The 11776-nt window shown below is 47.9% G+C and overlaps 1 protein-coding gene across 2 annotated transcripts in view; it reads left to right on the top strand.

Annotated features, from left to right (window-relative positions):
* DCBLD1 (discoidin, CUB and LCCL domain containing 1) overlaps nucleotides 1-11174 on the top strand; it is a 71759-nt gene extending 60585 nt beyond the window's left edge. Inside the window, exons 10-14 of one of the 2 annotated variants that reach the window (XM_055135524.1) lie at nucleotides 324-483; nucleotides 5397-5481; nucleotides 5907-5956; nucleotides 6824-6943; nucleotides 9094-11174. In XM_055135524.1, the coding sequence (XP_054991499.1) occupies nucleotides 324-483; nucleotides 5397-5481; nucleotides 5907-5956; nucleotides 6824-6943; nucleotides 9094-9545 (867 nt within the window). In that variant the 3' untranslated portion in view covers nucleotides 9546-11174. The remainder of the gene's footprint in view (nucleotides 1-323; nucleotides 484-5396; nucleotides 5482-5906; nucleotides 5957-6823; nucleotides 6944-9093) is intronic. The other variant, XM_055135525.1, reaches the window with a different exon arrangement.
* The last annotated feature ends 602 nt before the right edge of the window (nucleotides 11175-11776 follow it).

Raw genomic sequence — 11776 nt, forward strand, 5'->3', positions numbered from 1 at the left:
TAAGAGTGTGTACAAAGAACTGGAGAGATAATACAGTGGATAGTAAATTTGCTTTGCATACAGCTGAACCTAAGTTCTATACCTGGCACTGCGTATGGTCTCCTGAGCCCTGCCAGGAGTGATCCCTGAGCACAGAGCCAGGAGTAATTCCTGATTACTACCATGTGGGTATGGCCTAAAAGCCAAAAAAGAAAAAATAGTATGCATAAAAGTAACACAGGCAGATGATGCCGCTTTTGGTTTTATATAACCCGGTATGAATAGGCTGATAAGTAAAGATTAAGTAAATATTACCTTCACATAAAAGCAATTTCTTTCTGTAGGTATTTCAGGGCAACTCTAATTTTCGGGATCCTGTACGGAATAACTTCATCCCTCCCATTGTAGCTAGATATGTGCGGGTTGTCCCCCGCAAGTGGCACCAGAGAATAGCCATGAAAGTGGAGCTCTTTGGTTGCCAAATCACGCAAAGTACGACTCAGGGTAAGTCACAAGTGATTTAAGTCCATTCATCTCCTTATCACAACTCAGGTGATTTTTCCAACATCTCCTCTCTTGGATGATGATTTATTGGTGTGGCATAAAACATACAAACAATGTTGGGTCACATAAAGAAGAAAATGAGATCACTATGAGGTCCACCTGCTCTGAAAAAAAAAATCACTTATCAGAGTATTACCACTTCATGGTACCCTAAAGGGTGGAACTTGAACTCCATCTAGTGTTAGAATTGCTTCAACAGAAGGGTTTTCTCTGTCATAAAAATCTGGAAGCTGGTTGGTCCAGAGATATCCATGCATGTGTAAGATTATGTACGTCCACAACTATTCATTATAATACTATCAGCAGAGACGGTATTGTCTTTCAAACACTAAGTAAATATTTTACGGGAAAAAGTCAGCTCTAGAATACATTGTGTAAAAGAGAGATCAGAGAACAAAAAATAGGGAACCTTGGGGCTATGGCTCAAGGAGTAGAGCACAAGCCTAGCATCTGTGAGATCCAGAGTGGAGACCCCCACACCTTCCCCATGCTCAGTACCACCTGATTTGGACCCGTTGGTCCCCAAGCACCTCAGTTCCCCATTCTGCATTGCTGGACCCCAGCACCAAATGTAGCCATCACCTCTGTCCGAAACCAAGACAGCAGATAGGGATTTGTGCAAGAGAGGGGATGACTGGATGCACTGGATACTCTTCTTCACACTTTCGACTAAATGATGAAGTGGAATGTGGACCTGAGGGCTGGAGGTGCAGGCAGCCCTCGGGGAGAGCAGTGGCTGCTCTGTGTGCATCTGTCTGGGAGAGGAAGAGGCTCTCACCGGGTTAGGGCTGGAGGAAACCTTTAGGGCTGCTAAAGGTTTAGCAGGTGGACAGGGAGACACCTGCTCCCCTGGTGGTGACTTATGGTGTAACCTGTACCTTCTGGTTTCTGAGGGCAGCTGGAGTTCTGGGGTGTGTGTGTGTGTGTGTGTGTGTGTGTGTGTGTGTGTGTGTGTGTGTGTGTGTGTGTGTGTGTGTGTGTGTGTGTGTGTGTGTGTGTGTGTGTGTGTGTGTGTGTGTGTGTGTGTGTGTGTGTGTGTGTGTGTGTGTGTGTGTGTGTAGTGTATGCTATTATGGAGCTACTTCAGGAATGGGTCTGAGTCTGGGGGCTTCTCATAGGAAAGGCTCCCCTCTACATATGACCTTGGGTTCCACAAAGCACTGGTTGTCTCCCAGTGCCAGGATTGTTCACCACAAATGCTTCCTGTCTCTGAACAGAAGCAAGCACTCGGGGGTTAAGTTCCAGGTATAAAGGAAGCTTTTTCTTTTTCTTTTTTAAAAATTTCATTTTTAAAATTGAATCGCTATGGGGGCTGGAGTGATAGCACAGCGGGTAGAGTTTTTGCCTTGCACACAGCTGACCTGGGTTCAATTCCCAGCATCCCATATGGTCCCCTGAGCACCGCTCGGAGTAATTCCTGAGTGCAGGGCCAGGAGTAACCCTGTGCATAGCTGGGTGTGACCCAAAAAAGCACTGTCGTAGCACTGTCATAGCACTGTTGTCCCATTGTTCATTGAATTACTTGAGTGGACACCAGTAACGTCTCCATTGTGAGACTTGTTACTGTTTTTGGCATATCAAATATGCCACGAGTAGCTTGCCAGGCTCTACCATGGGGGCGGGATACTCTTGGTAGCTTGCCGGGCTCTCCAAGAGAGACGGATGAATCCCAAAAAGCAAAAAAAAAAAAAAAAAAAAAAAAGGAATCACCGTGAGATTTACAGTTAAAAGTTGTTCATGATTGGGTTTCAATCATACAACATTCTGACACCCAAAGGGAAGCATTTTTTTCAGTTGAAGACCACTCTAGGCATTGCGAATCACTTTCCCTGTCCCTTCCTATGACGGCTCAGAATGCCACAGCCTGGCGCCTATACCCAAATGGAAACCAGCCCTCAGCTCTGAGCCCCTCCCAGAAAGTCGGGCAGAAGCTGGGGGTCAGGGCTGAGGGGAGCAGCCTGAAACACGTTCAAAAGCCAGAGCATGGTTGGGATAGAGAAGGGACCATTATGACAAAGATAGTTGGAAATGGTCTCTCTGGATAGGAAGTGCATGCTGAAAGTCGGTAAAGGAAACAAACATGATAGCCTCACAATATCTGTGTGACAAACCATAGTGCTCAGAAGGAGAGCAAGAGGGGGGAGAGGGAGGGAGGAGTGAAGAAGAGAGAGAGAGGGAGAGAAGGAAAGTGCCTGCCATAGAGGGAAGCTGGGGAAGGTGGGTGGCAGAAGGGAAACTGGGGCCATTGGTGGTGGGAAATGGACATTGCTGGGGGATGGATGGTATTGAACCATTGTATGAGTAAAACCTGATCATGGACAGCTGTGTAACTGTATAACAGTGACTCAGTAAAAACAACAACAGCAATAATAATAATAATAATAATAATAATAATAGTAGTAGTAGTAGTAGTAATAATAATAATAGTAGTAGTAGTAGTAATAATAATAATAATAATAAAAGGCCAGAGCAGAGGGAGGCGGGACTCCTCAGGGGAAGTCAACGATCCTGTCCCTCCAACAATAGATTCTCCACTTTCTGCTGCTGTGGCTTCTACATTGTACAGACATAGACCTCCAGTCATCTAAACCAGAGGCTCCCAAATTTATTTGTCCTACAACCCCCCTTTCAAAAATAAAAAAATATCAAGAGTTCCCCCAGGAATTTTAAGTGAACAAACAACACCAGCTCCCCTGCCATCCCCTCCACCCCCCATGTATGCAAGGCTACTCTCCACCTTCCAGTAACCCCTGGAGGTCGTCCCACCTTGGGGAAACATACAGACACCATTCCCTCCATTACATCTCGCAGCCAACAAATCTGATTTAAGGCAGATTCAGCCCATTGAGAAGACAACCACTCCACTTGCCACGTAGTGGTGTATATGAATGGAAAAAAAATGAAAAGATAGGCTTTGCCTGCATGAAAGAACCAAGCAAAATCTTGCGGTATGCAGTAAAGTTCAAATGTAATGAAACTGTCTAAAGAAAAGTTTAAAACAACTATAACAATGTTAAATAAAATTAGAAAACAAGGGTTAGAGCTATAGTATAGCAAGTAAGGTGCTTTCCTTGCGCACAGCTGAGATTTGATCACTGACACCACATTGGGTCCCCCAAACACTGCCAGGAATGATCCCTGAGTGCAAGCCAGGAATAAGCTCTGAATCTCTGAGCATCGCTGGGTGTGGCCTAAAACAAACCCCCCAAATCAGAAAACAATGAACAACCAATGCCAAGTGTATAAGGACAGACCCTCTGTGAAGTTTCAGGTGAAATAGCACTGTCGTCCCTTTGTTCATCATTGTTCATCGATTTGCTCAAGCGGGCACCAGTAACATCTCCATTGTGAGACTTGTTACTGTTTTTGGAATATTGAATACACCAGGGGTAGCTTGCCAGGGGGTGGGATACTCTCAGTAGCTTGTCGGGCTCTTCGAAAGGGACGGAGGAATCGAACCTGGGTCAGCCACGTGCAAGGCAAATGCCGTACCTGCTGTGCTATCATTCCAGTCCAGACTGAAATAACGGGTTTAAAATACAACAACCAAACTAAAGAATACAATAGAAGGGCTTAACAGCGAATAGGAAGAAGCAGTGAACAGACTTGGTGAGTCGGAAAGTCTGGTAGTGTAATATGCACAAACAGATCAGCAAATAGGGGGAGAAAAAGAACCAATGAAAAATGTGGGAACAGTGACACTTTTTATTTCCCCCCTTTCCTTTCCTTTTCTGTTGTGCTCACCAGGGGCTGCACTACACCCCTTTAGTCAGGGTGCTCACACACACCTGGTTGTGGTGAGACTGGAAATTGCTCATGGCTGCCAGGATCACAGCCAGCAGAGCTGCCCGGCTCAGACAGCAGACCTGGGGCCTGACGGTCCAGGGTTTCAGGCTCATGCATTGCATGTAGCATTCCCACTTTGATCCCCAGCATCACCTGGTCCCCTGAGCATTGCCCAGTGCAGGCCTGCAGGCCCCCTGGTACTACCTGGAACCCCTGTTCCCGCAGGGCCTGAGCAGCACCCCATCCTGGGGCCTGTGCATAGAACCGCCAGCCCTATTGGCAGAGAATAGCAGGGAGGGGTCCCCCTTCCTAAGCACGACTTGGAGGCTCCCTCACCCCCCACCCACACACACTACCTAAAAATGCAAATGGCAGAGCTGCCAGGATCTAGCCCCCAGAGCACAGAGACTATAAGTCCTGAGCAGCACCAGGTGTGACTGCGAGGGATGCAACTCACAGTCAGTGCTCACTGTGGATCCCTGAAGCCAGCCCCAGGTCCTCAGCTGCCTTTTTTTTTTTTTTAAGTAGAAAGGCTTATTGGCCTGGTGTTTCATGCAGCCTCGTGGGAATGCTACTTGATATCAAGGGTTCCCTGCACCTCTTATAATATAGGCCAAGGGTACCACTTTGAGTAGACGGGGGTGAGGTAGTGGACAGGAGATCTCAAGCAGCATATGACCAGGATAATGCTTCTGCGTGGTGCTGGGATTCAGACTCATGACCTGTTGTTTGCGAGGCAGGCAATTTGCCACTGAATCATCCCCATGAATCCTAGAGCCAGCTTTTAAACTCACCTGTTAAATCTGGTTTTGTGGCATTTAATATCCCAGCAACAAGTTTAGAGTACTTGTTAATCCTTAAGTAACTTCAGAAACTGCCTTTGGGCAGGAAAACGTTAGCCAGGATTCTGAATCTCCTCCTTTTGCTTTCCAATATCAATATTTGCCTAAGATATCTTCATTTTCCCTATGTGATGACGATGTTTAAAAGTCAATGTTGAGTTTTAGATCATCCAACTTGGTTGCAGTTCATTCACATTGGGTTGTGTGGCTTTCCCCCTTTCTCAGGAATCAGTATGACAACTCTTGTTATCCCACTGGTGCTCCTCGCCCTGCTGATTGTTGGAATGGGGATCTTTGCCATCCTGAGAAAGTATGTGACTTTACAGTTTTTAATTTCTTTTCTAATTCTGTAAACATAAAAACCAAAAATTTCATTCTTCTGATGCTTCGATGAAGAAGTCATTATTTCTTTTTCTGAGATAAAATGTCAGCATATATTTGGGGGCAGGGGTGGGGTTAGGGCCACACCTGGTGCTGCTCAAGACTTATTTCTATCTCTGTGCTCTGGGGGTCACTCTTTGCAGAGCTGGGGGACCATCTGCCAGGGTTTGAGCCAAGAGGGGCTTGTACAAGGCAAGTGCTTTAACCTCTGTACTGTCTCTCAGGCTTATAGCTTATGGTTTGGTGGTTTGTTTGTTTGTTTTAAGTTGGATAGAGGTAGACAATGCCAAGTTCTTGTTCTTTAAATAAATGGTACTGGTTATTTAGATACCTTTTCATGTTTTGTCTCAATAGGAGGAAGAAGAAAGGGAATCCTTATGGATCAGTTAAGACTCAGAAAACAGGTTGGTTAAAAATATGGCTCTCAAGTTTTATTGTCTTGAGGATCTGATGATTAAAAGCATGATCTGGGTTAGGGATGTGGTTCACAGGAGAGCACATGCTCTACATATATGGGATCATGGGTTTCATCCCGAGCACCGCAACCAGTCAGTTGATCGACAAGCAAGCAAGCTCTGTCTGTTTTGTAGCCCACAATTAAATTGCTAAAAAAAAAAAAAAGCAGAAATATATTGCTTCCTATCTTTTTCTATTAATTCAGAGTTTTTATAGCCAGTTTGCTTCTGTTCCGCCTCATTACATCATGTGCATTCAGTTGGGGGAGTGTGGGCCCTGGAACTTAGGCCACCACGCTTCCTGTCACCGGGGAAAAGTCACCACAGCCCCATTTGTCCAGGCTCCATTGCACACAGTCTGGAAAAGTGTGGGAAGGACTAGGCAGGGCTTATGTTCCAGGTTCAGAGAGAGAGTCTTTGATACACAGGATGCCCAAAGCAAAGAGAGAGCAGCAGGGAAGGACCCCTGCATCTCCGGGACCACCCGGGGCTCCACCTCTGCACCTCTGCAGCTGCAACCAGTAAGCTGTGTTGACTGTGGGTGACAAATGTCCTGGTAATGCAGATTCCAAAAAGCACAGCAGGACAGGCTAGCGCCGGGATGCCCTGGGACCCTGGGGCACAGAGGAGATGGGGTTGGGCTCTTCCTTGTGTGGGTGTAGTGGCCTCAGCCCTCCATGACATTTCAGCCACTGCAGCCTTGCACTGATGTGACCCCCAGCAACAGGCAGCCTGGCCTCACTCATGGGTGAACACACTGAGGAAGACTGGCACGTGCTTCTGTGACACTAGTGCATTTCCTGTTCTTTATTCCAGATTGCTGGAAGCAGATTAAATACCCCTTTGCTAGACATCAGTCAGCTGAGTTTACCATCAGCTATGACAATGAGAAGGAGATGACCCAGAAGTTAGATCTCATCAGGAATGACATGACAGGTAAGAGTCGTGCCCTGGATGGTACTGTTGGCTACGGGTGCAGATTTTAGACAGGGAGAGGGTGGAGCCACTGAAAATCCTCTTGTTTTGGTAATGGGGTCCAGTCAGTAAAGTAGATTTTTTTTTTTTTTTCCTGAGTAGAATGACAAACTGACAGTGAGCTGTTTCTCAGAGGCCCCAGTGGCGGGGACTGTGTGGCACCACTCAAATCTCAAAGCTAATCCATCAACTTCCCTCTTTTCTCTCATCTTTGTTGTTCAGAGAGGATGGTTGGGGGTGGGGGATGGGCACTGCACATACTTGGTTGCTTATTTGGTTTTGGTACTAAGGTTTGGATTAAGGTACTACTGGGAAAGAGGAACTAGAAAGATGAATTCAATGTATTTATTTTTCCCTTGAGCCTTGAGGAAAAAGGAGATAGGAGATAAAGGCGCCTGACAAGTATTAGAATGGCCTGTTCCTGACAAACCATTATTGAGAGTTTCTCAACTGGTCTGTAGGAAACGGATCCTTTTTTTCAAATCTAAGGGGCCAGAGAAATAATATAGTGGCTAAGGCCTTCATGCAGTCAACCCAGATGCTAGCTCCAGGGAAGAGGGAAAGAAAGGAAAGAGTGTAGTGAGAAGGGAAGGAAAATGGAAAAGGGCAGAGAGACCCCCCCGGGAGGGCAGGGAAGGGCAGAGCCAGACCTGTTAAGCCGAAGTTGGCAAGGGTCACTTGAGCCACTCCCGGAGGGGAAAGAGCCTCTCTCCCACCACAGTCCACTTGTTCCTTGCTGCCAGCAGTTGTAATTCTACCTGGCTGGTAAAGCAGAAAGGGGAGAGCTCTTGACTGTCCTTTCCTGCTTTAGTTTCAGCCACTCCTCCTTCCGCTATGGGGTCCCTCTTGGATCCCTTCAGTGCCTCGCATCATTCTCTTCTCTCCTGCCTCCTCTCATTCCTGTCTCTCTCCTGAGCAGTCTCCCTGACTCCAGGGCTCCCCCAGGATCTCCCTTTGCATGTCAGCCCTGCCCGTGTCAATTTCCTCTAGAATCCACAATGGAGCCCTTTGTCCTCTTGCCACACAAGCCCTGTACATTCTTTCCCCACTCTGTACCCCAGACTTCCAGGCTCACTGTCTGGGGAAGTGTCCTTGGCTCCCCTCTAACCTCATAACCACCCCTCCCCTTATTGGTAGTGAATTCCTCACTTCCGGTCCCCAGCGTGTGGTTTTTCCAAAGCCACTGCTGCCCACCCGTGGCCTTACTTCTGCTTTCTTTCTCTTAGTTCATTAGCTTCTCTCCTTCTTCAGTCAGCCTCTAGAAGTTACCTCTAACCGTGCCAGTGTTTTATTTAGAGGTAGTCTCTACAGGATGCAGCCAGACTCTAGCAGGGCATTCTGAGCTTCTTACCAGCTGAAAGCAGCACACATTTGGGACCTGTGTTTGATTTCTGACTCTGTTGGCTGGCTGGTGAGCAATATGATCTTGGAAACTCAGCTTAATCTGTCCCTAGTCCAGTTTTCCATTGGTAAAATAGGATAGCAGTCTTTACTTCATAGTAAAGACTTCACTTTTACTTTCTTTTGAGCATGTAACTAATTAATACTTTAGTATGTCGGGGCCTGGCAGGAATAAAGACTCATTATCATAACTGTGTTAGTCCCCAACCTACGATGATTTCAGTCTCTACAAACGACTCCATGCCCCTCATACTCTGGTTCATCAAATTTTCATGGTGATTCATTTTCCTTTCCTCACAATTCTGCTACCACTTGCAAAATCTGGTGTCTCAAGAGCCAGTTTAAACACCCCCAACCAGACACGGGGCCCGCCTAAGAGATTACAGCGGGTATGCAGCCAACCTGACTTTCATCCTCAGCACTCCTTTGATCTTGCCAGGTGTGATCCCTGAGCACTGAGCCAGAAGTAGACCTGAGCAGAGCTGGGTGTGGCCCAAAAACCAAACAAAATACCCAAATAACCGCCCCCACACCCCACCCCCCACAGCCATGCAGCATTTTCTTCCTGGGTCTCGGGCACGGTTGCACGCGATCTCTGCCTTCCCTTGTTCCTGGGCCCTGTTGATGTCCCCCTAGAGAGAGTGGGTGCCCCGGCTCCGGCCTCCAGTGTGATGCCCAGACGCCCAATCCTCTGGCCCTTTGCGTTTCAGACTACCAGCAGCCCCTCATGATCGGCACCGGGACGGTCACCAGGAAGGGCTCCACCTTCCGGCCGATGGACACCGAGGCGGACGCGGCGGGCAGCGGCCAGGGCCACTACGACTGCCCCCTGCCGGCCGGCCGCCACGAGTACGCGCTGCCGCTGGCGCACCCCGAGCCCGAGTACGCCACGCCCATCGTGGAGCGGCACCTGGCCCGCGCGCACACCTTCTCGGCGCCCGGCTACCGCGTGCCCGGGCCGCGGCCGGCGCACAAGCACTCCCTGTCCGCGGGCGGGGGCTACGACCAGCCCAAAGCCCAAGCCAGCGGCGCCCTCCCGGCCGCGCCCGCCGACCCTGACTACCAGAAGCCGCAGAGGAGCCCTGAGCCGGACAGTGCTTACTCAGCCCCCCGGGACTGCGTCAAACCCCTCAACCAGACAGCGATGACGGCGCTCCTGTGAACACAATGTGAACGGAACCTGCTGTGGTACTGAGCGTCAGGCTGCGTGGGGCCAGGGGGAGGCATTGCAAGTGAGACTGGTGCGTGATTGCAGGTCTGTGTGTGTGTGTGTGTGTGTGTGTGTGTGTTTCAGTAGGATCCAGGTCTATGTGTCTGTGTGTGTTTCAGTAGGATCCAGGGGGTGCATTGAAAGTGAGACTCTTGATGCGCGATTGCAGGTCTACGTGTGTGTGTGTGTGTGTGTGTGTGTGTTTCAATAGGATCCTGTGGTGGAATCCTAGAGGCCTGGGGACCACCCTCTACAACTGTTTACAAAATCGTGCAGCTGGTTTTGTTCTGACCCTTTAAGGCAAGAGTGTTCGTTTTGTTGTTGCTGTTGTTGGGCTAGGAAAAAAAAAATGAACGTTTTTCAGGCGGCATTTTCATTTCTCCGACTGTGACACTGAGCTGCTTTGGTGTAAGACGTGCAATCTGTATAGAATTGTATTTAGCAAGAAGTATCTGACGTTTACTTTTATCAGATTTTAGTTCTGCACTGAGGTTACATGAAAGAATGCGGCTGTTGCAAAAAAAAAAAATCATCTGTAATAGAATGTTGACTTTTTTGAATATATCTTTATCTGATACTGTATCAGCAGCAGGTCTGTTTAAACCTAATCTTGTTGTTATTGTGGCTCATTTCCTTTCCTTTGATAACGAGAGTTAAAAAGCATTGTTAACATTCTTCTCCTGGAAGAAATGAATTACTTGAAGCATGGAAAGCATACCGGCTGGTTGTTGGCAACTAGGACTGTAGATTTTCACAAGCAGCCGCCTGTGCCTTAAGACACCTCTTGAGATGGGGACACAGGACTCTGTGCCCTGCTGGCTGTTTGGCCCTGCTTCAGCCTGGAGTACCTGGCTCCACCTCATCTCACTCTGCTTCCTCCTCACCCCACCTGGCAGATCCTGTGTGTCTTCCACATGCGAATCACTTTGGCAACGTCCCAAGCCCAAAGCTGGGACTTACAGCCACCCAAACTGCTCTCTCTCCCTGCAGACTGAATGAAGGGGGCACAGCAAGCACAGTCTGAGTTCCTGTGTCAGAGGCTTTTGTACCTCAGATTTTAAAATATTGCTGAGGTCAGAGACCCACACACTTGTCACGACTCTTCAGAAATAGCTCATTACACTTGGAAACACAAAAAATAGTATTTGAAGTGTGTTCTTCAAAAAGTAAGCTGGGTCCAATCTACACAGGACTTTTCTCCTGAGGTGGGTGTGAATTTCTTCAAGTATGTGTCTGTCATTCCAGAGTAGCGCAGACCTCAGCCGTACCTCATGTTCTGTGGTTTTTATCTATTTGCCTTGTGAGTTCACTGTAGGGGATTTAACCTCTTTTGCCAAAGAGGAAAGTGTATGTCTGAATAGAAAATGTGGACCAAAAGATCCTTTCGCTAATTTTTTTTTAAAAAGTATTATAAGGCTGTTTGTATGATTATGACTGTCTGTGAAATGTACAAACACTAAAATAGTTAGGGTGCTGGAAGGTCCTGTCCTGGCCAACTATTGTGGAAGGTAAACCATTTCCTTTGCAGAGTTTACATGGTTTTATATGTAAAATAATTGTAATAAACTATGCCAAACCAAAGTGCCTTCACTTCTCATGGGGCCCCACTTCCTGGACTGGGGAAGTGCCTGCTGCCCAGACTCCAGAAATGGCAAGTGGCCCAGAGGGCAGAGCCTGGGCTTGGGGTCAGCTGGGTCTGAGTAACCAACTCTGGTCTGCCTCACAGTAGTGAAGAAATGCTGGACAGTTCATGAAGACCAAGCAAATGGAAACAAGTGAATGCTGCTTAGAGCGTGCATTTTGACAGATTCAAAGACTGTAGCAGCGTGGGAAACTGGGGGCGGGGGACGTGGCAGGGGATAGAGTTAGGTGTGTCCCAGCGGGCCTTTGTCTAGTGGAGTGGTAGGAAGGTAAACTGAAAATGAGGTATTGTGGATAACTGTTTGGGGTGCATGGTTGGTTCTCTCTAATTGGCCCTAAATTGGAAATGGACAAAAATTGGGGAACTGGGACTGGAGAGAGCACAGTGTGTAAAGCAATTGTCTGGCACACGACCGACCCGGTCCTATTCCAGGCACCATATATGATCTCCTGAGCCCTGCCCAACTGCACAGAGCACAGAGCCAGAAGTAAGTCCTAAGCGCTGCTGGGTGTGGCCAGAAAAACAAACTGGGGAAGTTTAT

Source organism: Sorex araneus, chromosome 4 (assembly GCF_027595985.1).
Source record: "Sorex araneus isolate mSorAra2 chromosome 4, mSorAra2.pri, whole genome shotgun sequence".
NCBI lineage: Eukaryota > Metazoa > Chordata > Mammalia > Eulipotyphla > Soricidae > Sorex > Sorex araneus.